The following is a 27,972-nucleotide window of genomic DNA, read 5'->3' on the forward strand; positions in this document are numbered from 1 at the left end:
AGATAGGAGAGGGGGGCAGAAAGAGAAAAAGATGGGAAAAAACAAAGTAAGGGGGAAGAAATAAAAATAAGCAAAAGAGAAAGAAAGGAGAGGGAGGGAAGAAAAGAAAAAAAGGGAAGAGAAAATGAAGAAAAGGGAGGGAAGAGAAAAAAGGAAAGAAGAGAGAAGGAAGAATTAAAAAGATGGGAAGAGAAACAGAAAAAAGGAAGAGAGAGAAGAAAGAAAAGGGGAAGAAAGATGGGAAGAGGAAAGAAAGGGAGGAGAAAAAAATGAGAGAAAGGGAGGGAAGAAAGAAAAAGATGAGAAGAGGAAATAAGGGGGAAGAAAGAAAATGGAAGCAAAGAGAAAGAAAGGAGAGGGAGGGAAGAAAGAAAAAGGAAGAGAAAGGAAAGAAAGAGAAGGAAGAATAAAAAGATGGGAAGAGAAAAAGGAAGAGAGAGAAGAAGGAAAGGTGGGAAGGGGAAAGAAGGAGGGGAAAAAGAAAAACGAGAAAGGGAGGGAAGAAAGAAAAAAGGGAAGCAAAAACAAAACAAGAGGGAGAAGCAAAGAGAAAGTAAGTAGAGGGAAGAAAGAAATAAAAAGAAAGGAAGAGGGAGGGAAGAAAGAAAAAGAAGGGAAGAGAAGGAAAGGAGAGGGAGGGAAGAAAGAAAAAGAAGGGAAGAGAAAATGAAAAAGGAGGGAGGGAAGGAAGAAAAAGAAGGGAAGGAAGGAGATGGAGGGAAGAAAGAAATAGAAGGGAAGAGAAAATGAAAAAAGGGAGGGAAGAAAGAAAAAGAAGGGAAGAAAGGAGAGGGAGGGAAGAAAAAAGAAGAGAAGGAAGGAAGAAAGAAAGAAAAAGAAGGGAAGAAAGAAAGAAAAAGAAGGGAAGAGAAGGAAAGGAGAGGGAGGGAAGAAAGAAAGAAAAAGAAGGGAAGAGAAGGAAAGGAGAGGGAGGGAAGAAAGAAAAAGAAGGGAAGAGAAGGAAAGGAGAGGGAGGGAAGAAAGAAAAAGAAGGGAAGAGAAGGAAAGGAGAGGGAGGGAAGAAAGAAAGAAAAAGAAGGGAAGAGAAGGAAAGGAGAGGGAGGGAAGAAAGAAAAAGAAGGGAAGAGAAGGAAAGGAGAGGGAGGGAAGAAAGAAAAATAAGGGAAGAGAAGGAAAGGAGAGGGAGGGAAGAAAGAAAAAGAAGGGAAGAGAAGGAAAGGAGAGGGAGGGAAGAAAGAAAGAAAAAGAAGGGAAGAGAAGGAAAGGAGAGGGAGGGAAGAAAGAAAAAGAAGGGAAGAGAAGGAAAGGAGAGGGAGGGAAGAAAGAAAGAAAAAGAAGGGAAGAGAAGGAAAGGAGAGGGAGGGAAGAAAGAAAAAGAAGGGAAGAGAAGGAAAGGAGAGGGAGGGAAGAAAGAAAAAGAAGGGAAGAGAGGGAGGGAAGAAAGAAAGAAAAAGAAAAGAAAGATGGGAAGAGGAAAGAAAGAAAGAAAGAAAGAAAGAAAGAAAGAAGGAGGGAAGAAAGAGAAAACGAAGGGAAGAGAAAGGAAAGAAAGGAAGAAGGGAGGGGAAGGTGTTCTCCATGTGTTTTGGACTTCAACTCCCACCATTCTTTACAGTCTATTAGGATTTGAGGGAGGAAGGCCCAAGTTTGGCCTGACATACAGACTAGGCTTAACTATTGGAAGAAAAGGAGAGCGCCTCCAGCCAATCAGAGCCGCGTCGCCATGGCGACCCCGCTGCGGCGGAAGAGGCGGGGCTTTCCTGGCCGCGGAAGTCCCGCCTCCGAGCGAGAGTAGGGAAAACGTACGCCTCCAGCAAGCAGCTTCCGCTTCCGCTGGGCGACGACCTCGCAGCGCCGTCGAGGGAGCGGGTCTGGAGAGGAGAAGGAGGCGGGAAGGAGGCGGAAGGAGACTCCGAGGACGGGTGAGCCAGGCGGGGAGGCCGCGGAGGCGCCTCAGGGGGAGGAAGGCCCGGCTCCTTCCTGAGGGAAAAGGGGCAAGGCCTGAGGAGCCCCTCAGAGCCGGGCCCTCACCTAAGGGGGGGATGGAGAGGCCTGCCTGGCAGTGGCAGGTTCAGAACGCCTTTAGAGGAGAATCTTCTCTTGTGGGAGACAACCAGGTGCCATTAGTGGGTTGCTGTGCGTTTTCCGGGCCACGTTCCAGAAGCATTCTCTCCTGACATTTCTCCCACAATAATAATAACATCACACAGTCCTAGACACTTGGGAAGTGTTTGACGTGTGATCCAATTCAAGAGCTAGCAGAGTGTCTGCTGTGGACTCATCTTGTTGTGTTTCTAATAATAATAATAATAATAATAATAATAATAATACATCACACAGTCCTAGACACTTGGGAAGGGTACGACGTCTGATCCAATTCAACAGCCACTGTGGACTCATCTTGTTGTGTTTCTAATAATAAATATAATAATAATAATAATAAATAGTCCTAGATACTTGGGAAGTGTCCGACATGTGTGATCCAATTCAACATCCAGCAGAGTGTCTGCTGTGGACTCATCTTGTTGTGTTTCTAATAATAAATATAATAATAATAATAATAATAATAATAATAAATAGTCCTAGACACTTGGGAAGTGTCCGACATGTGTGATCCAGTTCAACAGCCAGCAGAGTGTCTGCTGTGGACTCATGTTGTGTTTCAAATGATAATAATAATAATACATCACACAGCCCTAGACACTTGGGAAGTGTCCGACGTGTGATCCAATTCAGCAGCCAACAGAGTGTCTGCTGTGGAGTCATCTTCTTGTGTTTCTAATAATAATAATAACAATAAATACATAATAATAATAATAATAATAATATTAATAATACATCACACAGTGGTAGACACTTGGGAAGTGTCCGACATGTGATCCAATACAACAGCCAGCAGAGTGTCTGCTGTGGACTCATCTTCTTGTGTTTCTAATAATAATAATAATAATAATATATCACACAGTCCTAGACACTTGGGAAGTGTCTGACGTGTGATCCAATTCAACAGCCAGCAGAGTGTCTGCTGTGGACTCATCTTCTTGTGTTTCTAATAATAATAATAATAATAATAACAACAATAATTCTTTATTGATTAGTCAATTTTGACCATATCAAAACATACAAAACATACACACTTGCCCATACATACAGTAAAACCATATATGAATACAAGGCATCCCGGCCTACTAGCCTGTCAACCCACTCCTAAATGATTGTGCAACTACAAGATAAAAAAAATAAAAGATTAAAAATTGATTAATTCCTTAAAGTAGGGTTTGGGCAGGGGCGCGGGTAGGTAAAACTAGTGGCATGTCCATATTAAGTTTTTAAGCTTGAATTTTGTTGATGGCAGCAAGGTCACCTCTATCTGCTTCCATCTTCTCGTGGATGGCCAGTGCTTTTTGCGTAAACAGGGTCAATTTTAAAATAGAGTTTTAATCTGAACTCTGTAGGAAGATGTGCAATTTCTCCTTATTCTCTAAATGAGTAAATTATAATAATACATCACACAGTCGTAGACACTTGGGAAGTGTCCGACGTGTGATCCAATACAACAGCCAGCAGAGTGTCTGTTGTGGACTCATCTTGTTGTGTTTCTAGTAATAATAATAATAATAATAATAATAATAATAATACATCACACCGTCTAGTAGTAGTAGTAATAATAATAATAATAATAATAATAATACATCACACCGTCCTAGACACTTGGGAAGTGTCCAACGTGTGATCCAATACAACAGCCAGCAGAGTGGCTTCTTGTGTTTCAAATAATAATATAATAATTGAGATGCCAAACGGACAAACCATAAAGTGCAATCAGCCCGAAGCCTATAAATATCTGGGGATACTATAGTTAGACAATATCAGGCATGAGCATGTGAAAAAGTTGGCCACCAAAGAATATATCCAAAGAGTCAGAAAGATTTTGAAGAGCAAGTTAAATGGCGGAAATACGATCAAGGCTCTCACCCCTGGGCCATCCCTGTCATTAGATACACTGCTGGGATTGTGAACTGGACACAAGCAGAGCTGGATGATCTGGACAGAAAAACCAGGAAACTGATGACAATCCACTCCTCATGACACCCGCATAGTGATGTCAACAAACTTGACCTGCTCAGAAAATCAGGAGGCAGAGAGTGGGCTTCTGCAAGTGAAACAAACAGTAGAAGAAGAGAAGCATGCCCTGGCAGATGATGGGAAAGGCAGTCAAGAACCAACATTGAGGGAAGTCAAGAGTAGTAAACCGCTTCAAGTGCAAAAGACAAAGAGGGAATACCGTAAAAACACAATCCAGAGCAGAAGAGAAAACTGACCAAAGAAGGCTCTCCATGGACAATACCTGGGAAAAATTGAGAGCCAAATTGACAAAGAAAAAACATGGCTGTGGCTCAGAAATGGGACTCTGAAAAAGGAGACAAAGGAGGGCCTGATTCTGGCAGTCCAAGAACAAGCCATTAAAACCAAGGCCATCAAAGCCAGAATTGAAAAGTCGACAACAGATCCCAAGTGTAGACTCTGCAAGGAAGCCGATGAAACAATAGATTTCATCCTGAGCTGCTGCAAGAAAATTGCGCAGACAGACTACAAGCAGAGGCATAACACCATTGCTCAGATGATTAATTGGAACTTGTGCCACAAAGACCATCTGCCTGCGACAAAGAACTGGTGGGATCACAAGTTACACTAAACAAACACGTCAAACTCATCTGGGACTTCCGAATTCAGACTGACAGAGTTCTGGAGCAAAATACTCCTTGACGTCACAATTATTATTATTACTACTATTATACTGTGAGCATTTGCATTTAGTTTTTGGTGGCAACATGAGTGGTCACAGGCCGATATGGTTGGTGTAAAGAATGCAGCCTCTCTTTTTTACTTATCAATGGTTCTGTGTAAGTTTTAGGGCCCTTCCACACAGCCATATAACCCAGAATATCAAATCAGAAAATAATAATATATAATAATAATAATAATAATAATAATAATAATAAGAAGAAGAAGAAGAAGAAGAAGAAGAAGAAGGAGAAGAAGGAGAAGAAGAAGAAGCTACTCTGTGACTTCTTGATTCAGATGGACAAGGTTTTGGAGCACAATACTCCTGACCTCACAATAGTGGAAAAAAACAAAGTATAGATTGTCGATGTTGCAATCCCAGGTGACAGCAGGATTGAAGAGAAACAACTGGAAAAGCTGACACGATATGAGGATTTAAAGGTCGGACTGCAAAGACTCTGGCACAAACCAGCCAAGGTGGTCCCAGTGGTGATTGGCACACTGGGTGCAGTGCCTAAAGACCTTGGCCTGCACTTAAACACAATCGGCACTGACAAGATTACCATCTGCCAGCTGCAAAAGGCCACCTTACTGGGATCTGCATGCATTATTCACCGACACAGTCCTAGACCCTTGGGAAGTGTCTGACGTGTGATTCAATACAACAGCCAGCAGAGTGATCTTGTCTGCTGTGGACTCATCTTGTTCTGTTTCAAATAATAATAATAATAATAATAATAATAATAATAATAATAAACTAGGTGCAGTGCCTAAAGATTTTGGCCTGCAATTAAACACAATCAGCTCTTTGGGGGAGATAAAGCAAGAAATAATAATAATAATAATAATAATAATAATAATAATAATAATAATAATAATAATGGGCCCACTGCCTCTCTATCTCTTTCACTAGTTTATTATTATCTGAGAGGATAGCATGCAGGTCCCATTGCCCCCAAGGAGAAGTGAGGATGATGGGAGTTAGATTTCCCTCTAAAAGAAAAGAATACTACCTCATTTATCGCGGGGATTCCGTTCCAGAACCACCCGCGATAAGTGAAAATCTGCGACATAGGGATGCCACATTAATTTTAATATTTATACATTATTGTATATATTTTTTATGTTATTTTCTTACCCGCGCTGCCTTACCCACCTCTTGGCCCATCCCAAGGTCACCTGCCTGCAACCCTGACTTCTACAGACCCCGGCAGAGCCTCCAGAGCCAAACAGCGAGTCCGCTAAAAGTGAACCGCGAAGTAGCGAGGGAACACTGTACTACTTCTATGGGGTTTCTTGGTGTTCAGAATATGCCATCACCTCCGCCCCCCCCCCCCCCCCCCCCCGGGTGACCTGGTGTTCAGACCAAACTGATGCTAGTTTCAATCTTTCCTTTCAGGCCCAACGAGACCCTCCTCCTCGCAATGGCGCTCTCCAAAAGGGAGCTGGACGAACTGAAGCCATGGGTGGAAAAGACAGTGAAGCGGGTCCTGGGCTTCTCGGAGCCCACCGTCGTCACGGCTGCCTTGAACTGCGTGGGGAAGGGGATGGATAAGAAGAAAGCTGCCGGTAGGTCTTATGATGGCATTTCTTGGAGGGTTTTGGGGTATTAAAATGGTGTCCTGTTCACTGGATAGGATGAGAGGTTATTTATCATGTCAGGAGCAAGCCAAATAGTTGTATTGCATTTTTAAACAAACAAAACACAACGTTTGCAAGCTTGGTAGTTGATTAGATGTCCTTTGACCAGTATCTGGCCACTTGGAGTGCCTCTGGTGTTGCCGCAAGGAGGTCCTCCATTGTGCATGTGGCAGGGCTCAGGGTGCATTGCAGCAGGTGGTCTGTAGTTTACTCTTCTCCACACTCGCATGTTGTGGATTCCACTTTGTGGCCCCATTTCTTGAGGTTGGCTCTGCATCTCGTGGTGCCAGAGCGCAGTCTGTTCAGCGCCTTCCAAGTCGCCCAGTCTTCTGAGTGCCCAGGGGGGAGTCTCTCATTTGGTATCAGCCATTGGTTGAGGTTTTGGATTTGAGCCTGCCACTTTTGGACTCTCGCTTGCTGAGGTGTTCCAGTGAGTGTCTCTGTAGATCTTAGGAAACTATTTCTTGATTTAAGTCGTTGACATGCTGGCTGATACCCAAACAAGGGATGAGCCGGAGGTGTCACTGCCTTGGTCCTTTCATTTGGTTGCTACTTCCCGGCGGATGTCAGGTGGTGCGATACCAGCTAAACAGTGTAATTTCTCCAGCGGTGTAGGGCATAGACACCCCGTGATAATGCATGTCTCAATAAGTGCCACATCTACTGTTTTAGCGTGGTGAGATGTGTTCCACACTGGGCATGCATACTCAGCAGCAGAGTAGCACAGCGCAGGGGCAGATGTCTTCACTGTGTCTGATTGTGATCCCCAGGTTGTGCTAGTCAGCTTTCATATGACTACTAGTCTTTACGTCGGATGATAAGAGGGTGCTCTGTTTTGTTATAGAAGATATTTGGAGATTTCAGAACTTTAGATGATGTCTAAACTAGCACTTGAGTTGTGTTGTCGAAGGCTTTCATTGCCGGAATCACTGGGTTGTTGTAGGTTTTTCAGGCTGTATGGCCATGTCCTAGAAGCATTCTCTCCTGACGTTTCGACTGCATGTGTGGCAGGAATCCTCAGAGGTTGTGAGGTCTCCTCTGAGGATGCCCAAAAAGCAGCCCGAAAAACCTACAACAACCCAGCACTTGAGCTGAAAATATAGATGTAATAATTATAACAAATATGAGTGTAATAATGAATAAATAAAGGGGGGGGGGGATTTGTAAACACTTGCTCAAATAGCCACGTTTTAACTTGCCTCCGAATTGTCAAGAGGGAGGGAGCAGATCTGATCTCCCTAGGGAGGGAATTCCATAGCCGGGGAGCAATCACTGAGAAGGCCCTGTCTCTCGTCCCCACCAATCATGCCTGTGACAATGGTGGAACGGAAAGCAGGGCCTCCCCGGAGGATCTTAATCTCTGCGATGGTTCATAGGGGGAGATGCGTTCGGACAGGTAATTTGGGCTGAGGTCGTTTAGGGCTTGATAGGCCAAAGCCAGCACTTTGAATTGTGCCCGGTAGCAAACTGGCAGCCAGTAGAGCTGGCGTAACATGGGAGTTGTGTGCTCCCTGTATGCCGCCCCAGTTATTAACCTGGCTGCCTCTCGTTGGACTATTTGAAGCTTCCGAGCAGTCTTCAAAGGCAACCCCATGTAGAGTGTGTTGCAGTAGTCTATCCTAGATGTAACGAGAGCGTGGACCACCGTGGCCAAGGCTGAATTCCCAAGGTACAGGCGCAACTGACGTAGAAGTTTTAATTATGTGAAGGCTCCCCTGAGCAGTCTTCAAAGGCAACCCCATGTAGAGTGCGTCGCAGTAGCCTATCCTTGATGTAACGAGAGCGTGGACCACTGTGGCCAAGGCTGACTTCCCAAGGTATGGGCGCAACTGACGCCAAGTTTTAATTATGTGAAGGCTCCCCTGGCCACCGCTGCAACCTGGCATGAGTCCAGGACGACCCCCAAGCTGCGAACCTGGGCCTTCAAGGGAGTGTGACCCCATCCAACACAGGTTGTGACCCTATACCCTGTTTGGCCTTGCGACTGACCAGGAGGACCTCTGTCTTGTCTGGATTCAACTTCAATTTGCTCGCCCTCATCCAGACCGTCACAGCCTTTCTTGAAATGGATTTCTCCTTGTGGGTCGTCACACAAAAGTCTGCTTAAAGTCAACCTTCCCTCATGTTTGAATGCCTCCTCTTTGAATCTCTCTCTAACCATCTCCGTCGTCTTCTTCAGATCACCTCAAACCTTTCCTGGATGACTCCACTTTGCGGTTTGTTGACAAACTCTTCGAAGCGGTGGAGGAAGGTCGAAGCTCCCGACACTCCAAATCCAACAGCGACCGGAACCGGAAGAGAGAGTTGAAAGTGAGTCCACGTTTTCGTTATGTTTGGACATATTTGTTTACAAAGGGAGCCAAAAGGGATGTGTGTATGTATGGCAAACACATTGAGGTTGGTTTTCCTCTTCCTTGGAGGACTTGGAGCAGTGATTGCTGAAAGTTGGCCAAAAAAACCAGTGTATTCTCTTTCTGTATCCATTTCCCTCTTATCCACTGAGTTGTGAACTTGTAGAAATCTTAACAACTGGAATGAGCACAGTTTGGCCTTTAGGATTCCTTTAAGCGACCATTTTTATTCATAGCCTTCTTTGCTTGGGCTCTTGGGTACAACCTGACAACTTAGGTTTGGAAAAGTAACTTTTTTGAACCTATTTATATATTTTTTTATTTACGACATTTATATGCCGCCCTTCTCACCCCAAAGGGAACTCAGAGCGCCTTACAGGATATATACACACACACTATCTATCTATCTATCTATCTATCTATCTATCTATCTGGCTTTTTGAGCAAGCGTTTGGCTAATCAGCGCAATTGTAAACAGAATGACGGTAAACTGAACATAGGAACGGTATAAGGATATGAGACTGGATCTTGGTTGCGATCGAGGCATTGTATGAATGGTTGTGTGTTTGTTATTGGGTATGCTGTGTTTTAATTGTTATTGTTGTGGTAATTAATATTGTGTAAACCGCATTGAGTCACCTATTATAGGTTGAGAAACGCGGTATAGAAATAAAGCAAATAAATAAATAAATAAATATCTATCTATCTATCTATCTATCTATATAATGCTCTGTGCATAATTAGTACCTTAAAAGCAAAAGAACCAATGAACGAAATCACACCAAATTTGGCAACAAAATGTCTCACAACACAAGGAGTGACCATCACTCAAAAAATTATGATTTTGTCATTTTGGGAGATGTAGTTTCTGGGATTTATAGTTCACCTATAATCAAAGAGCATTCTGAACTCCATCAATGACGGAATTGAACCAAACTTGGCACACAGAAGTCCCATGACCAACAGAAAATACTAGAAGGGTTTGGTGGGCATTGACCTTGAGTTTGGGAGTTGTAGTTCAACTACATCCAGAAAGCACTGTGGACTAGGCTTGGATGGGTTTCGTTCGTTAATTTCGTAATTTGTTATTAATTCGTATTTAAATTAGTTTACAATCCAATATTGAGCCATGCAGGAATAGTGTGAGGAGTAAATTAGATTCGAAACAATTTTTTCAATTTATTTCGTAATTATTTCGTTATTATTTCGAAATTATTTGGTAATTATTTTCACATGTCTGGTGCAAGTTTTATAGTTGTTGTTTGTTTTATCACACCAACAGTCAACAACAGAGGGAGAGGGAAGCTTCAGAAGTTCCCCCTGTCCCATTTGGAGGTTTTTTTAGCATATTGCGCAATTGCGTCTGCCATTAACGAATCGATTCGTAATTATACAAAATTTTGTAAATTTCGAAATTTTTAAAAGGAAAATTTCGGATCTGGACCAAACTTGGCACAAGCTCTCAATATGCCCAAATATGAACACAGATGGAGTTTGGAGGAAATAGACCTTGACATTTGGGAGTTGTAGTTACTAGAATGTATAGTTCACCTACAATCAAAGAGCATTCCAAACCCCACCAATGATGGAATTGGATCAAACGTCCCACATAGAACCCCCATGACCAACAGAAAATACTGTGTTTTCTGGTGGTCTTTGGTGACCCTTCTGACACCCCCCTGGCGACCCCCCCCCCCCACCCGGGGTCTTGACTTCCCAGGTTGAGAAATGCTGCCTTAAGGCCATCCAGTCCAACTCCCTTCACCAGGGCAAAAAAACATAATCAAAGCCCTCCTGACAAAGGGTCATCCAGCCATTCACACATGATTTTGCTTTATAGTTTTTTGTACTCATATGTTATATGTATTTTACTATGTTGCTACTATGTTTTGGGCAACGTCCTTGCAGACGGCCAATTCTCTCACAACAGAAGCAACTTGCAGTTTCTCAAGTCGCTCCTGACACGACCAAAAAATTATATTATATAATATTATATATATTATTTTATATTATTATGGTATTGTATATATATTGTACTCTACCATTATATTGTCATATTATTAGTAATATTACAATATAATGGTATAGTACAATATAGTAATATATATATATTGATGTCCACCTTGTGTTTACTGTCCTTACGTTCCTGTTTACGTCCCTGTTCCCGCAGGATGTGTTTGGTGAGGACCCCGACATTTCAAAGGAGTCCTCGGGGGTCAAGAAACGCCGCATCCCTCGCTTCGAAGAAGTGGAAGAAGAGCCGGAAGTGATCCCTGGCCCGCCAACGGAAAGCCCAGGGATGCTGACCAAGCTGCAGGTGGGCTTTGAGTCGCTTTTATACCTCCCAGCATCCAGCAAAGAGGTAACGTTCTGCCCTCAGTCCAGAAAGAAACCAAACCATATTTTCACCTCCTTTCTTTTCTCCAGATCAAGCAAATGATGGAAGCTGCAACACGGCAGATTGAAGAGAGGAAAAAACAGCTGAGTTTCATCAGTCCGCCTCCACCACAGGTACGGCCTCCAAAAGACCCCAACGACTGATCAAGACTTGATCTAGCTGCAAATGACAAATAGGAGGCATGCATGGCAGGGGTGCATTAGTCCCCCAGAAGACCATGGAAGGCTCTTCCATATCATTTATTCTTTCTTTCCTCCTCAACCCAATTTGCCCCATGCTTCCCTTTCCACGGCCAGCATCTTCCCATTCTTTCCTCCATCTGTTGCCCAAGTGCATAGGAGGCCTTCCCAGAGGACGCTAGTACAGAAGTAAACCTGTGCCCTTCTGTCCTCGCAGCCCAAGACCCCGACCACAACAACGCAGCCCGAGCGCCTCCCCATCGGCAACACCATCCAGCCCTCACAGGCGGCCACCTTCATGAACGACGCCATCGAAAAAGCCCGGAAGGCGGCCGAACTCCAGGCCCGGATCCAGGCCCAGCTGGCCTTGAAACCGGGGCTCATTGGCAACACCAACATGGTTGGCTTGGCTAACCTGCACGCCATGGGGATCGCACTGCCGTGAGTATCGAAACACGCTGCCACTCGGGGTGAGAGGGAGGAAGTCTCTCTGTAATTGAATGCCAAGGAAATTGCTTGGAGCATGTATTCGTTGTGCAGAAATGGATCACCTTTGCAGGAATGGCTAATCACAACGAGGGTTTCCTACCATTTTCATTACTTTGGGGCCAATGTTACATATATACTTGAGTATAAGCCTAGTTTTTTAGCCCTTTTTTTCAGGCTGAAAAAGCTTCCCTCGACTCATGGTTATTTATTAGTTTACTCTCTTGTTGTTATTATTACTATTACTATTATTATTTTATTACATTTATTATTTTACTCTTTTGTTATTACATTTACATTATTTTACTCTATTATTGTTATTACATTTATTATTTTACTCTATTTTTGTTACTATTACATTTGTTATTCTATTCTTTTTTATTATTATTACATTTATTATTTTACTCGATTATTTTTATTACACTTATTATTTTACTGTATTATTATATTTATTATTTTTTTCTTTATTATTATTATTATGACATCTATTGACTCTATCGTTATTACTACTTTTCCATTATTTTACTCTATTAATATTATTTTATTACATTTCTTTTTTTCTATTATTACATTTACATTATTTTACTCTGTTTATTGTTAGTACATTTGTTATTTTACTCTATTATTTTTATTACATTTATTATTTTACACTATTGTATTACATTTATTATTTTACTCTATTTTTGTTATCATTACATTTATTCTATTCTTTTTATTGTTATTACATTTATTATTTTACTCTATTATTACAGTTATTCTCTTTATTATTATTATGACATCTATTTACTTTATCATTATTACTACTTTTCCTCTGGTGTTGCCGCAAGAAGGTCCTCCATTGTGCATGTAGCAGGGCTCAGTTGCATTGCAGCAGGTGGTCAGTGGTTTGCTCTTCTCCACACTCGCATGTCGTGGACTCCACTTTGTGGCCCCATTTCTTGAGGTTGGCTCTGCATCTCGTGGTGCCCGAGCGCAGTCTGTTCAGTGCCTTCCAAGTTGCCCAGTTTTCTGTGTGTCTCTCATTTGGTATCAGCCATTGATTGAGGTTCTGGGTTTGGGCCTGCCAGTTTTGGACTCTCGCTTGCTGAGGTGTTCTGGCGAGTGTCTCCGTAGATCTTAGGAAACTATTTCTTGATTTAAGTCGTTGACGTGCTGGCTGATACCCAAACAAGGGATGAGCTGGAGATGTCTCTGCCTTGGTCCTTTCACTATTGGCTGCTACTTCCCGGCGGATGTCAGGTGGTGCGATACCGGCTAAGCAGTGTAATTTCTCCAGTGGTGTAGGGCGCAGACACCCCGTGATAATGCGGCATGTCTCATTCAGAGCCACATCCACTGTTTTAGTGTGGTGAGATGTGTTCCACACTGGGCATGCATACTCAGCAGCAGAGTAGCACAGCGCAAGGGCAGATGTCTTCACTGTGTCTGGTTGTGATCCCCAGGTTGTGCTTTCATATAATATTGTTTCTAGCACCCACTTTTTGCTTGATGTTCAGGCAGTGCTTCTTGTAGGTAAGAGCATGGTCCAGAGTGACTCCCAGGTACTTGGGTGCGCTTCAATGCTCCCGTGGGATTCCTTCCCAGTTCATCCTCAGAGCTCGGGATGCTGGTCTGTTCTTGAGATGAAAAGCACATTTCTGTGTTTTAGATGGATTAGGGATCAGCTGGTTTTCCCTGGAATAGGCAGTAAGAGCACCTAGAGCTTCGGAAAGCTTCTGTTCTACCACCTCAAAGCTCCCTGCTTGAGCGGTGATGGCACGATCGTCAGCATAGATGAAACTCTCTGTCCCTTCTGGCAGTGGCTGGTCATTTGTGTAGATGTTGAACATGTAATAATAAATGTAATAATAATAGGGTAAAATACTATAAATGTAATAATAATAATAAATAGTGTAAAATAAATGTAATAAAATAATGCTAATAACAGAAAAGTAATAAATATCTTTGACTCCTGTATATGCCGAAGGGAGGTTTTTCAGCCTAAAAAGGGGGCTGAAAAACTAGGCTTATACTCGAGTATATACAGTATTCTGGATCCTTTTATGGCTGACACTAATTGAAATACATTTCCCGACTTCCTTAACGCCTTCTCTTGAGATTTTATGAATAAAATCCCAGTATCCCAAATGTCCTTCGTCTCAAAAACTGTACAAGAGATGAGAAATTCCAAAGTTTGGGAACCGCTGCCCTAGGCAATATTCCAGGGAGAGTAGACTATATATCAGGGAGTTCGAGCAGTCCTAGCATCACGAGAACTGCGTTGTGACCAGCATTTGTGTTTTTGGGGACGTCTTGGCCCAGGAAAGTGGAGCTGAAGGACCAGACCAAACCGACGCCGCTCATCTTGGATGAGCAAGGGCGCACCGTTGACGCCAGCGGGAAGGAGATCGAGCTGACGCACCGCATGCCCACCCTCAAGGCCAACATCCGGGCCGTCAAGCGGGAGCAGTTCAAGCAGCAGCTCAAGGAGAAGCCCTCCGAGGACATGGAGTCCAACACCTACTTCGACTCCCGCGTCTCCATCACCCCAGCTCAGCGGCCAAAGCGGACCTTCAAGTTCCATGACAAGGGCAAATTTGAAAAAATCGCACAGAGGTTGCGAACCAAGGTACGGGCGGCTTTGGGAAAGGAGGGAACCTCTCTAGCCCAAAAGGGAATGATTGAGAGGGTTTTCGCCTGCCACTTTTGGACTCTTGCTTGCTGAGCTGCTCCTGCAAGTATCTCTGTTGATGTTAGGAAGCTATTTCTTGATCTAAGACATTGGCATGTTGGCTGATATCCAAACAGAGGATGGGCCAGAGATGTCCATGCTTTGGTTCTTTCATTACTGGCTGCTGCTACTTGATGGATGTCAGGTGTTGGGCGTAGACATCCTGTGCATTGTTGGGCGTAGACATTCTGTGATAATGCGGCATGTCTCATTAAGAGCCACATCCTCTGTTTTAACATGGTGAGATGTATTCCACATTGGGCATGCATATTCAGCAGCAGAGTAGCAAATCACAAGGGCAGATGCCGTAACTGTGTCTGGTTGTGACCCCCAGGTTGTGCCAGTCAGTTTTCGTATTGAACGTTTAAGCAAGAATAACAAAAATATTATAGGTAGAATGTAAAATCTGTTGGGTGAGTGGGCTTATTAACAAAGATCCACTGGCTGTTACTTCTTGATGGATGTTAGGAGTTGGGCATAGACATCCTGTGCATTGTTGGCCGTAGACATCTTGTATTAATGCGGCATGTCTCATTAAGAGCCACATCCACTCTGTTAACATGGTGAGATGTATTCCGCACTGGGCATGCGTATTCAGCAGCGGAGTAGCAAATCACAAGGGCAGATGCCGTAACTGTGTGTGGTTGTGATCCCCAGGTTGTGCTAGTCAGTTTTCTTAAGGAATGTTTAAGCAAGAACAACAAAAATATTATATGTAAAATCTGTTGGGCGAGTGGGCTTATTGACAAAAGATCCACTCCATAAATGTATAGCAGAGTAACTTGTTAGTGGCATGACCCAACACCAGTAGCCCAAAGTGATATTAAAAACAAAAAACACAGAGACCAATGTTATCTCTTCCATAGAAGGCTTTTCTTTGTAGTAAAATAATATGGTTGCACTATTTACCATAACAAGGATTCCATAATACAAATAAAGTTCAGCCTTCTTTCTTTGAACAGCTTCCATGCTGGGCTTCTTTCTCCTGCAGATAAACAGCCTTGCTCTCACAGAGCCTCTTCTCGCACTGGAATTACAGAGGATTTTTACACATTGGCTTTACACACAGCTGCCTTCATACTGGAGCTTCTCTCACACTGAGGCATTCTCTCACATGAGGCCTACCTCACACTGAGGCCTTCTCATACTGAGGCCTACCTCACACTGAGGCCTCTCTCATCCTGAGGAAAACTAACACTAAGGCCTACTAAGCTACAGGCACACCTACTTATATTGAACTGCAGCTTTTTCTGAGTCTTTGCATCCATTTAACCCTCTTACACGAGGCCTTCTCATACAGAGGCTTTCTCACACTGAGGGCTCTCTCAGTCTGAGGCCTCTCTCACCCTGAGGCAAACTAACACTGAGGCCTACTAAGCTATAGGCACACCTGCTTATGTTGAACTGCAGCTTTTTCTGAGTCTTTGCATCCATTTAACCCTCTCACATGAGGCCTTCTCATACAGAGGCTTTCTCACACTGAGGGCTCTCTCAGTCTGAGGCCTATCTCACCCTGAGGCAAACTAAACTATTAAGCTACAGGCACACCTGCTTATATTGAACTGTAGCTTTTCTGTAGCTTTGCATCAATTTAACCCACTCACATGAGGCCTTCTCATACTGAGGCCTACCTCACATTGAGGCCTTTCTCCCACTGAGGCATTCTCACACTGAAAGCTCTCTCAGACTGAGGCTTCTCTCACCTTGATGCAAACTAACCGAGGCCTGCTAAGCTACAGGCACACCTGCTTATATAGAACTGCACCTTTTTCTGAGTCTTTGCATCCATTTAACTCTCGCACATGAGGCCTTCTCACACTGAGGGCTCTATCAGATGGAGGCCTCTCTCACCCTGAGGCAAACTAACACTGAGGTTTATTAAGCTACAGGCACACCTGTTTATATTGAACTGTAGCTTTTATGTAGCTTTGCATCAATTTAACCCACTCACATGAGACCTTCTCATACAGAGGCCTACTAACACTGAGGCCTTCTCACACTGAGCTCTCTCTCAGACTGAGGCCTCTCTCACCCTGAGGCAAACGAACACTGAGTCTTACTAAGCTACAGGCACACCTGCTTACATAGAACTGTAGCTTTTTTCTGAGTCATTGCATCCATTTAACCCACTCACATGAGGCTCTCTCAGACTGAGGCCTCTCTCACCTTGAGGAAAAACTAACATTGAGGTCTATTAAGCTACAGGCATACCTGCTTATATTGAACTGTAGCTTTTCTGAATCTTTACATCCATTTAACCCACTCACATGAGGCCTTCTCACACTGCGGGCTCTCTCAGACTGAGGTCTCTCTCACCCTGAGGCCTATTAAGCTACAGGCACACCTGTTTATATTGAACTGCAGCTTTTTCTGAGTCTTTGCATCCAGTTAACCATCTCACATGAGGCCTTCTCATACAGAGGCCTACTAACACTGAGACCTACCTCACACTGAGGCTTTTCTCGGACTGAGGCCTCTCTCACACTGAGGCAAACTAACACTGAGGCCTACTACGCTACAGGCACACCCGCTTATATTGAACTGCAGCTTTTTCTGAGTCTTTGCATCCATTTAACCCACTCACATGAGGCCTTCTCCTACTGATGCCTTCTTACACTGAGAGCTCTCTCAGACTGAGGTCTCTCACCCTGAGGCCTATTAAGCTACAGGCACACCTGTTTATATTGAACTGCAGCTTTTTCTGAGTCTTTGCATCCAGTTAACCATCTCACATGAGGCCTTCTCATACAGGGGCCTACTAACATTGAGACCTACTTCACACTGAGGCTTTTCTTGGACAGAGGCCTGTCTCACACTGAGGCAAACGAACACTGAGGCCTACTACGCTACAGGCACACTTGTTTATATTGAACTGCAGCTTTTTCTGAGTCTTTGCATCCATTTAACCATCTCACATGAGGCCTTCTCATACAGAGGCCTACTAACATTGAGACCTACCTCACACTGAGGCTTTTCTCGGACTGAGGCCTCTCTCACACTGAGGCAAACGAACACTGAGGCCTACTACGCTACAGGCACACCCGCTTATATTGAACTGCAGCTTTTTCTTAGTCATTACATCCATTTAACTCTGAGTGGCTGACTCACATTTTTTGTAATTAAAAATACCTAGTTAATTTTTAATATTTCTGACAAAACCCTCCTCCGATACCTGGAGGCAGTTCCCATTCCTCACAGGTGACCAAGCCAATGGGAAGAGAAGGGCTGGGTGGAGCATTTAAATAAACAGAAACAATGCATATCTATCCTCCTCATTTGCATCCCTTTAAAAAGGCTTCTGCTCCCGTTAGGCCCAGCTGGAGAAACTCCAGGCCGAGATCTCCCAAGCCGCCAAGAAGACGGGGATCCACACCTCGACCAAATTGGCCCTGATCACGCCCAAAAAGGAGCTGAAGGAAGGCGACACCCCTGACGTGGAATGGTGGGATTCCTATATCATCCCCAACGGCATCGACGTGTAAGTTCCTCCTCGCCCTTTGGGTTTCCAGGGGAGAACACTGTGTAAACGCCTGAGCTAAAATAATGTAAATGTAATAATAACAATAATAAAATATTTTCTTGTGTCAGGAGCAACTTGAGAAACTGTAACTACAGCTTCCATCATGTTGTGTCAGTCCTCTGTTTGCTGTGTGCCATAGGAAAGGGTTAAGGGAGAGGCAGTGGGTGTGGTCATGAAAATTCCACACCAATGCAGAGAGAAAGGAACCCTGGGATGTGGCACTCACTATAACCTGTAGTGTCAGTGTTGGGAGGGGGGAATAGAAGGGAATATTATCTCATGTATGTTTTATTTTTATGTTTATGTTTATGTTTATGATAATAATAATAATAATAATATATTATTATTGATGTTTATTATTGGCGTTTATTATTTTTGTTATTATTGCAGTATATTATATTATTGGTGTTTATTATTGGCGTTTATTATTTTTGTTATTGCAGTATATTACATTATTATTGATGTTCATTATTGTTGTTTATTATTTTTGTTTTTACTGTAGTGTATTATATTATTACTGGTGTTTACTATTGTCGTTTATTATTTTTGTTATTATTGCAGTATATTACATTATTATTGATGTTTATTATTTTTGTTATTATTGCAGTATATTATATTATTGATGTTTATTATTGTCGTCTATTATTTTTGTTATTATTGCAGTATATTATATTATTATTGAAGTTTATTATTGTCATTTATTATTTTTGTTACTGCAGTATATTACATTATTATTGTCATTTATTATTTTGTTATTGCAGTATATTACATTATTATTGTCATTTATTATTTTGTTATTGCAGTATATTATATTATTATTGAAGTTTATTATTGTCGTTTATTATTTTTGTTACTGCAGTATATTACATTATTATTGTCATTTATTATTTTTGTTACTGCAGTATATTACATTACTGTTGTCGTTTATTATTTTGTTATTGCAGTATATTATATTATTATTGATGTTTATTATTGTCGTTATTATTACAGTACATAATAAATGTAATAATAACAATAATAAATAGAGTAAAATAATAAATGTAAATAATAACAATAATAAATAGAGTAAAATAACATATGCAATAATAATAAATATAGTAAAATAATAAATGTAAATAATAATCGTCAAGTAATATAATGCACTTTATTATAAGCCAAGGGGGGCTTTTTCAGCCTAAAAAAGGGCTGGAAAACTTGGGTATATAGGGTAGTTTTTTTATATAACATAACATAACAATAGGAGCATTTTGTCTGCCGTTTCAGGAGACTTCTGAAAGTGGGAGAGAAATAGAGAGGAGGATTGGGAAGGAAGAAGGGAAGCGCCCACTGACGTCCTTGCAAACTTCTAACCTCTCCTTTTTAAAAAAATGTTTTAGGAAAGTGGCTGATGTCCTTCAAAGGGAGGACTACCATGGCATCACGAACCTGGTGGAGCATCCGGCTCAGTTAAATCCGCCAGGTAAGAACGGGTCCTGTGATGGACCGTGTGGCAAACAGTGGTCGCAGCAGAAGCTCCTTTCCTGTTATTGAAATCCAGAAAGGGGTTGGACTGGGTGGCCCTTGGGGGTCTCTTCCAGTTCTAAGGTTCCGTGATTCACGAGTTCTTGCCTTTTCCTCTTCTCTTCCTCAAAGTGGACAGCGACACACCAGTGACGCTGGGGGTCTATCTCACCAAAAAGGAGCAGAAGAAGCTGCGGCGCCAGACCCGCCGGGAAGCCCAGAAGGAGTTGCAGGAGAAAGTGCGGCTGGGCCTCATGCCCCCTCCAGAACCAAAAGGTTAAAGAAACAATAAACCCAACAACATCCTCAGAGCCGGGATGGTCTTTGGGTGGCGGCTCAACATACTTGGATGTTGACAACTGCCCTTTTCCTCCCTCCGCAGTACGGATCTCAAACCTGATGCGAGTTCTGGGGACGGAGGCTGTTCAGGACCCAACCAAAGTCGAGGCCCACGTTCGAGCGCAGATGGCAAAGAGGCAAAAGTAAGGACAGGGGTCATAATTGTGTACCATATTCTCTCCCCGATCTTCTACTTCTTGGTACTCTGTTTATTTGTTTGTAAAAGCATCTCTCGTATCATGTTTCATACTCTATGGCAATGTTTCTCAACCTGGGCGTCGGGACCCCTGAGGGGGTCGTGAGGGGGTGTCAAAGGGGTCGCCAAAGACCATCAGAAAACATATTTTTTGTGCTGGTCAGTGGGATTCTGGGTGAGAAGTTTGACCCAATTCTATTGTTGGTTGAGTTCAGAATGCTCTTTGATTGTAGGTGAACTATAAATCCCAAGAAATACAACTCCCAAATGTCAAGATCTATTTTCCCAAGACTCCATCAGTGTTCACATTTGGGCATATTGAGTATTCCTGCCAAGTTTGGTCCAGATCCATCATTGCATGAATCCAGAGCACTCCTCTGGATATAGGTGAACTACAACTTCCAAACTCGAGGTCAATGCCCACCAAACCCTTCCAGTGTTTTCTGTTAGTCATGGGAGTTCTGTGTGCCAAGTTCAGTTTAAATCCAGTGCTGGTGAAGTTCAGAATGCTCTTTGTTTATAAGTGAACTATAAATCCCAGCAACTACAACTCCCAAATTACAATATCAGTCCTCTCCCCAACCCCACAAGCTTTTACATTTGGGCATATTGGGTATTTGTGCTCAATTTAGTCCAGTGAATGAAAATCCATCCTGCGTATCGGATATTTACATTATGATTTATAACAGTAGTATACTGACAGGTATCAAGTAGCAACGAAAACAGTATTATAGTTGGGGGTCCCCACAACATAGGGAACTGCATTAAGGGGTCACAGCATTAGCAAGGTTGAGAACCACTGCTCTATGGCAATGTTTCTCAATCTGGGGATCGTGACCCCTTGGGGTCACAAGGGGGTTTCAGAGGGGTCACCAAAGACTATCAGAAAACATATATTTCTGACTAGCCGTCCCCTGCCACACGTTGCTGTGGCCCAGTCTGTGTATATGTGTTTTGTGTGTGTATATATGTGCCCATCTTGTCTCCTGTGCTTTACTAATAATATAATACCTTATATAAATAAAAATGTAATGTTTGTTTATGGGATTGACATCATTAAAAAACCACTGGACGAATTGACACCAATCAGGCCAACGAGTGACCATTGCTCATAAAACACTGAAAAACACAGCGGAAGGGACTTTAAAAGCCAAAAACCAAAAAATACATTACAATGCATGCGCAAAACCACATATGTAAACACAAATACACAAACACACACATATATACCCAAACAAAACATCTATACACAGACTGGGCCACAGCAACGTGTGGCAGGGGACGGCTAATATAATATAATATAATATAATATAATATAATATAATATAATATAATAAATTGTACATACATAAATATTTATAATATTATAATGTAATACAATATTATAACTATATTGTAACATTATTAGCAATATTACATGTAATATAAATATATAACTACAATATATTATTATTAATAGTATTAATTAAAAGTAGTAATAACATTATAATATTATAAATATTATATGTAGATATAATATATCATATTGTATTATTATATGTTGTGTGTCTATGGCATTGAATGTTTGCCATATATATGTACATTGTGATCCGCACTGAGTCCCCTGCGGGGTGAGAATATAAATACTGTAAATAAATAAACAAACACCAATAAATAAATAAATGCAAATACAAAGTCAAACCTGCCGTTCCTTACACGTGTGTCGCTTGTCTCCCTCAGAGCTCACGAAGAAGCCAATGCCGCCCGGAAGCTCACGGTGGAACAGAGGAAAGCGAAAAAGGTGAAAAAGCTTAAAGAAGATATTTCCCAGGGGGTTCATATAGCAGTGTATAGGTGAGTGGCTCCCCCCCTATCCTCAAAGCCTGGGGCATCTGAACCAGGGATGTGGAATCAGGACGCCTCCAACGCCTCTCTTTTTTGCTACCTTCATAAACTGAAAACATAGCGGACTCTCCGGCTCTGCCATTTCCAGCTATTAGGGATTGTCTGACTCCAAATCCCTGAACGGCTCTGATGTGAAATGTGCGAGTTCACAGTGCTACCATTTAATCAGACTAGGCCTGGTCATTTTGTCATATCCGCAGCTGATCCAGGAAGCGAACCTGTGGCTAGGAATAACATCATTACTGTAATGAAATTGTTACACAAAACAGTTCACTCCCATCCTATGAATTATCAGGTTGCTTAGTTGGAGAATATGAAATACAACAACGAGAGTAATGTATTTATTGTATGGTCGAAGGCTTTCATGGCTGGAATCACTAGGTTCTTGTGGGTTTTTTCAGGCTATAGTGCCATGTTCTAGAGGCATTTATCCTGACGTTTCGCCTGCATCTATGGCAAGCATCCTCAGAGGTAGTGAGGTCTGTTGGAATTAGGACAGTAGGTTTATATATCTGTGGAATTGCTCTTTGTCCCACCCTGGTCATTCCACAGATATATAAACCCATTTTCCTAGTTCCAACAGACCTCACTACCTCTGAGGATGCTTGCCATAGATGCAGGCGAAACGTCAGGAGAGAATGCCTCTAGAACATGGCTCTATAGCCCGAAAAAACCCACAAGAACCTAATGTATTTATTTATTTACAACATTTATATGCCGCCCTTCTCACCCTGAAGGGGACTCAGAGCGGCTTACAAGAAATATGTAAACACAATACCGTATATACTCTGAGTATAAGCCGACCCGAATATAAGCCAAGGCACCTAATTTTACCACAAAAAACTGGGAAAGTGTATTGACTCGAGTATAAGCCAAGCAGCTACTGGTAAATTTCAAAATAAAAATAGATACCAATAAAATTATATTAATTTAGGCATCGTTGGGTTAAATGTTTTTGAATATTTACATAAAACTGTAATTCAAGATAAGACTGTCCAACTCTGATTAAATCATTATTCTAACCTTTATCAAAGGGAATATGCTTACATGTCCTCCAATAACAATAAATAGAGTAAAATAATAATAATTACAGAGTGAAATAATGGAATGTAATAATAGTAATAATAGAGTAAAATAATAAATGTAATAATAACAATACAGTAAAATAATAAATGTAACAATAACAATAATAGAGTAAAATAAATGTAATAATGACAACAATAATAAAATAATAAATGTATTAATAATAACAACAACAAAGTAAAATAATAAATAACATTGACTCAAGTATAAGCCGGGGGAAACTTTTTCAACCTAAAAAAAGGACTGAAAAACTAGGCTTACACTCGAGTATACATGGTATATTATTAGCATAGCACAATATTAGTATTATATACTACTATATTGTACTTACTTACTTAGGCGATCCCTCGTAGTCCAAGGATGATGGTCCTCCAAGTGTAGTGTCCGGTGGCGGGTCCGTAGGTGACTGTGGAGCCCTACATGTGACCCACATGTTCTGCAGTGAGGACATCGGTTTCCAGGTGGAAGGCGGTCCTGGTCAGGGTTGGCTTGACACGCCTTCCTCTTGACAAGTTTCCCTCTTTCGCCCTCCATTCATGCCTTTTCAAATTCTGCAGCACTGCTGGTCACAGCTGACCTCCAACTGGAGCGCTCAAGGGCCAGGGCTTCCCAGTTCTCAGTGTCTATGCCAGTGATTTTAAGGTTGGCTTTGAGCCCATCTTTCAATCTCTTTTCCTGTCCTCCAAAATTACGTTTTCTGTTCTTGAGTTTGGAGTAGAGCAACCGCTTTGGGAGACGGTGGTCGGGCATCTGGACAACGTGGCTGGTCCAGTGGAGTTGATGGCAGAGAACCATCATTTCAATGCTGGTGGTCTTTGCTTCTTCCAGCACGCTGACATATGTCCGCTTGTCTGCCCAAGAGATTTGCAGGATTTTCCAGAGGCAGTGCTGATGGAATCGTTCTAGGAGTTGCATGTGACGTCTGTAGACTGTCCACGTCTCGCAGGCATAGAGCAGGGTTGGGAGGACAATAGCTTTATAGACAAGCACCTTGGTCTCCCTACGGATGTCCCGGTCCTCAAACACTCTCTGCTTCATTTGGAAAAATGCTGCGCTCGCAGATCTCAGGCGATGTTGTATTTCAGTGTCAATGTTGACGTCAGTAGACAATCCACGTTTCGCAGGCATACAGCAGGGTTGGGAAGACAATAGCTTTATAAGCAAGCCCCTTGATCTCCCTACGGATGTCTTGGTCCCCCAACACTCATTCAGAAAAATGCTGCACTCGCAGAGCTCTATACCATTATACTGTAATATTATTAGTAATATTACATATAATATAAAATATATAATTATACTATCATATTTGGAGCCCCCGGTGGTGCAGTGGGTTAAAGCGCTAAGCTGCTGAGCTTGTTGACTGACCGAAAGGTTGCAGGTTCGAATCCAGGGAGCGGTGTGAGCTTCCGCTGTCAGCCCCAGGTTCTGCCAACCTAGCACTTCGAAAACATGCAAATGTGGGTAGATTAATAGTGGGAAGATAACAGCGCTTTCATGCAGTCATGCTGGCCACATGACCCTGGCGGTGTCTATGGACAATGCCAACTCTTTGTCTTAGAATTGGAGATGAGTACCATACCCCAAAGTCAGACACAACTGGACTTAATGTCAGGGGAAAACTTTGACCTTTACCTATCGTATTATTACATTGTATTACATTATAATATTTTCAATATTATATGTATATACAATATGTTATTATATTATATTATATTGTTAACACAGCAATTATAATAATATAAAATAATAATAATTGTAATTATTAACAATCAATTTGTTTTTCTTGAAGTTCAATGAGAGGCCGAGCTTCTCATATGCTTCTGCAAAAGTATTTAGAGTGGCTTATAGATCTTCTGAATGCGCACATACTACGTTATCATCTGCATACTGAAGTTCTATAACGGTTGTTGTGAGCTTGGTTTTGGCTTCCAGTCTGCTGAAGGTAAATAGCTTGCCATCTGTCTGATAGATGATAGAAGCTTCCCATCAACAAGATGAAGTATGATAGCGATGAAGATGGAAAATAAGGTTGGGGCAAAAACACATCCCTGTTTGACACCGGAAAGATCAAAATACAGTGAACACAAGACATGTTGTAACATATTACTACTACTATTGCTACTATTATTAGTATTATTATTACAATTGGGTGGATCTGTGCATTTCTGCCAACTCTCAAAAGTGATTCTGACTCCACAACCCTGACATCCGTGCCCTCTTTTCTGCAAATGTTTTCACTGCAATGCCTTCCTCACTCTCTTCCTCTTCGCCGCAGAGTTCGAAACCTCAGCAACCCAGCCAAGAAATTCAAAATCGAAGCCAACGCTGGCCAGCTCTACTTCACCGGGGTTGTGGTATTGCACAAAGACGTCAACGTGGTGGTGGTGGAAGGAGGTGAGATGGTGGGGCTTGGCCTGAGGCTTTATAGGTCTCACTTCTGGGACCGAGATGCAAAACCCCTCTTTTTGTGCTCTCTCGCAGGCCCTAAGGCACAGAAGAAGTTCAAACGGCTCATGCTGCATCGGATCAAGTGGGACGAACAGACGTCAGCTACAAAAGGAGATGGTAAGGATGCAATGGGCCCTGCGTCGAAATCCGTAAGGGTCTGGAGAACAAGCCCTATGAGGAGCGGCTTAAAGAGCTGGGCATGTATGTCAGGCATCCTCAGAGGTTGTGAGGTCTGTTGGAAACGAGGCAAGTGGGGTTGATATATTTGTGGAATGATGTCCAGAGAAAGAACTCTTGTCTGTTTAAGGCAAGTGTGAATGGTGCCACTGGCCACCTTGAGTGGTCTTGAAGCTTCAAAGCCTGTCTTCTTCCTGCCTGAGATTTTTAATACTCTACTCTGGCTACCAGTAAAGAACAACACTCAAAAACAGGAGAATTACAATCAACAACAACAATAATAAAAATAAAATTATTAATAAATAAAATAATAATAATAATAATAATAATAATAAATATTTAAAATCATTAACTGATTGATTGTATGTTTGTGTGAATGTTAGTAAACATCGGCAAAATAATAAATCAGTTAATGATTTATTGTTAGTAAACAACAATGGATCCTTAATGGATTTATTGTATGTTTGTGTGAATGTTAGTAAACATCAGTTAAATAATAAATCAGTTAATGATTTATTGTTAGTAAACAACACTAAATCATTAACTGATTTATTGTATGTTTGTGTGAATGTTAGTAAACAGTTAAATAATAAATCAGTTAATGATTTATTGTTAGTAAACAACAATAAATCACTAACGGATTTATTGTATGTTTTGTTGTGAATTGTATGAAGTATTCATTATGAATCAATAAAAATTAGCATGTCAAACAAATCCTGAATTTGTGAGTGTTAGTAAACATCAGTTAAATAATAAATCAGTTAATGATTTATTGTTAGTAAACAACAATAAAAAATTAACAGATTTATTGTATGTTTGTGTGAATGTTAGCAAACATCAGTTAAATAATAAAGCCGTTAATGGTTTATTCTTAGTAAACAACAATAAATCACTAATGGATTGATTGTATGTTTTGTGTGAATGTGAGTAAACATCAGTTAAATAATAAATCAGTTAATGATTTATTGTTAGTAAACAACAATAAATCACTAACTGATTTATTGTATGTTTGTGTGAATGTTAGTAAACAACAATAAATCATTAACGGATTTATTGTATGTTTTGTTGTGATTTGTATAAAGTATTTTTTATGACTCAATAAAAATTAGCATGTCAGACAAATCATGAATTGTCAACTCCACAATCTCACACTTGTAATGTATTCTTTCTTTAGATGACGAGGAGTCTGATGAGGAGGCCGTAAAGAAGACAAATAAATGTTCCCTGGTTTGGGAGGTGAGTTGGATATCAATGCGGCAACCTCTCAAATATTTCAAGATGTCTTCCATGTCCCCTTCTTTCAGCCCTTTTTTCTCCAAACTAAACATCTGCATCTCCCTAAGCCACTCCTCATAAAATTCCAGAGGTGACAAAGTCTATGGCTAGAAATCATGGGTATAACATAAATCCACAAGCAAGAAGGTATAACTAGTAAAAACTTGAACAGGAACATAGAAAACTTCCAGGATATTAAAATCCAAAACCAAGGCTTGGCTTGAACCAAGGACAAGAGAGCTCAGGCTTAGATTCTCACTCTAACGCAGTGTTGCCTGAACTGATCTTCAGGTAAACACCCATGAAAGCATTCCGTTTCCCATTAACGCCCCATTCTCTGTCCTTTTTTCCCCAGGGCACAGCCAAGGAGCGCAGCTTTGGGGAGATGAAGTTCAAGCAGTGCCCCACCGAAAACATGGCACGGGAGCACTTTAAGAAACACGGGGCCGAGCACTACTGGGACCTGGCGCTCAGCGAGTCGGTGCTGGAATCCACGGACTAAAAAGGGGGCCCTTGACACCAACCTTCCACCTTTTCAGCTCCTTTGCTTTCGAGCCTCGGGAACTCAGCTGAAACATGGGACTTGGAGTTCATCCCACCGCGTTCTTCCTCTTTCCACACTTCCTTCTTGAGTTCCTCATTAAAAAGAAATATTTTTTAAAAGGAATCCCATTGGAAGTAGGGCTTTGTTGTTGGAGGAAACAGCCAACGAGAATCGATTGGTCATCTCTTCTTCCTGAACCTATTTTTGAAGATATGCAGATCCTATATTTGCTTTCCCCCCCCCATTCCTTTTTTTCTTTTCTTTTCCAGTAGCTTTGTTGGACAGTTAAGTGCTCTGGGGCAGTTCTTGGAATGTCATCTTTCAATGCAAAGAGTAGGAACTGGGGATTTAGCCCATATCCTATCATTACATAACAAACTTTGGGGTTGTTGTTGTTTTTTTGGGTAAAAAGATTTTAAAAAGTAAACCATGTGGCTGTCTTTTCTTGGGAAAAAAATGCTTCCTCCTTGGCATTAAGGAGACTGAGAACATATA

The 27,972-nt window shown here is 41.7% G+C and overlaps 1 protein-coding gene across 2 annotated transcripts; it reads left to right on the plus strand.

Annotated features, from left to right (window-relative positions):
• Positions 1-1,760: 1,760 nt before the first annotated feature.
• Positions 1,761-27,904, plus strand: PRPF3 (pre-mRNA processing factor 3). 2 transcript variants are annotated; one of them, XM_067472368.1, is made up of 16 exons: positions 1,761-1,883; positions 6,146-6,315; positions 8,567-8,697; positions 10,909-11,055; positions 11,166-11,249; positions 11,533-11,756; positions 14,097-14,409; positions 17,823-17,989; positions 19,408-19,490; positions 19,664-19,807; positions 19,914-20,013; positions 21,786-21,899; positions 25,309-25,427; positions 25,515-25,598; positions 26,833-26,894; positions 27,289-27,904. In XM_067472368.1, exons 2-16 carry the CDS (start codon positions 6,171-6,173, stop codon positions 27,433-27,435), a joined length of 2,064 nt encoding a protein of 687 aa, XP_067328469.1. In that variant the 5' UTR covers positions 1,761-1,883; positions 6,146-6,170; the 3' UTR covers positions 27,436-27,904. The 2 variants fall into 2 exon arrangements, with proteins under 2 accessions (XP_067328469.1, XP_067328470.1); XM_067472369.1 differs by having other exon boundaries at positions 14,103-14,409.
• Positions 27,905-27,972: the final 68 nt, after the last annotated feature.

Source organism: Anolis sagrei, chromosome 12, assembly GCF_037176765.1.
Source record: "Anolis sagrei isolate rAnoSag1 chromosome 12, rAnoSag1.mat, whole genome shotgun sequence".
Lineage (NCBI taxonomy): Eukaryota > Metazoa > Chordata > Lepidosauria > Squamata > Dactyloidae > Anolis > Anolis sagrei.

Excerpts from the sequence above, each read along its gene's own strand:
- PRPF3 (XM_067472368.1), top strand. The coding sequence starts at position 6,171 with ATGGCGCTCTCCAAAAGGGAGCTGGACGAACTGAAGCCATGGGTGGAA. Across the intron at positions 11,757-14,096 it reads GCCATGGGGATCGCACTGCC|GCCCAGGAAAGTGGAGCTGA; the intron begins GTGAGTATCGAA and ends GGGGACGTCTTG. Across the intron at positions 26,895-27,288 it reads AATGTTCCCTGGTTTGGGAG|GGCACAGCCAAGGAGCGCAG; the intron begins GTGAGTTGGATA and ends TTTTTTCCCCAG.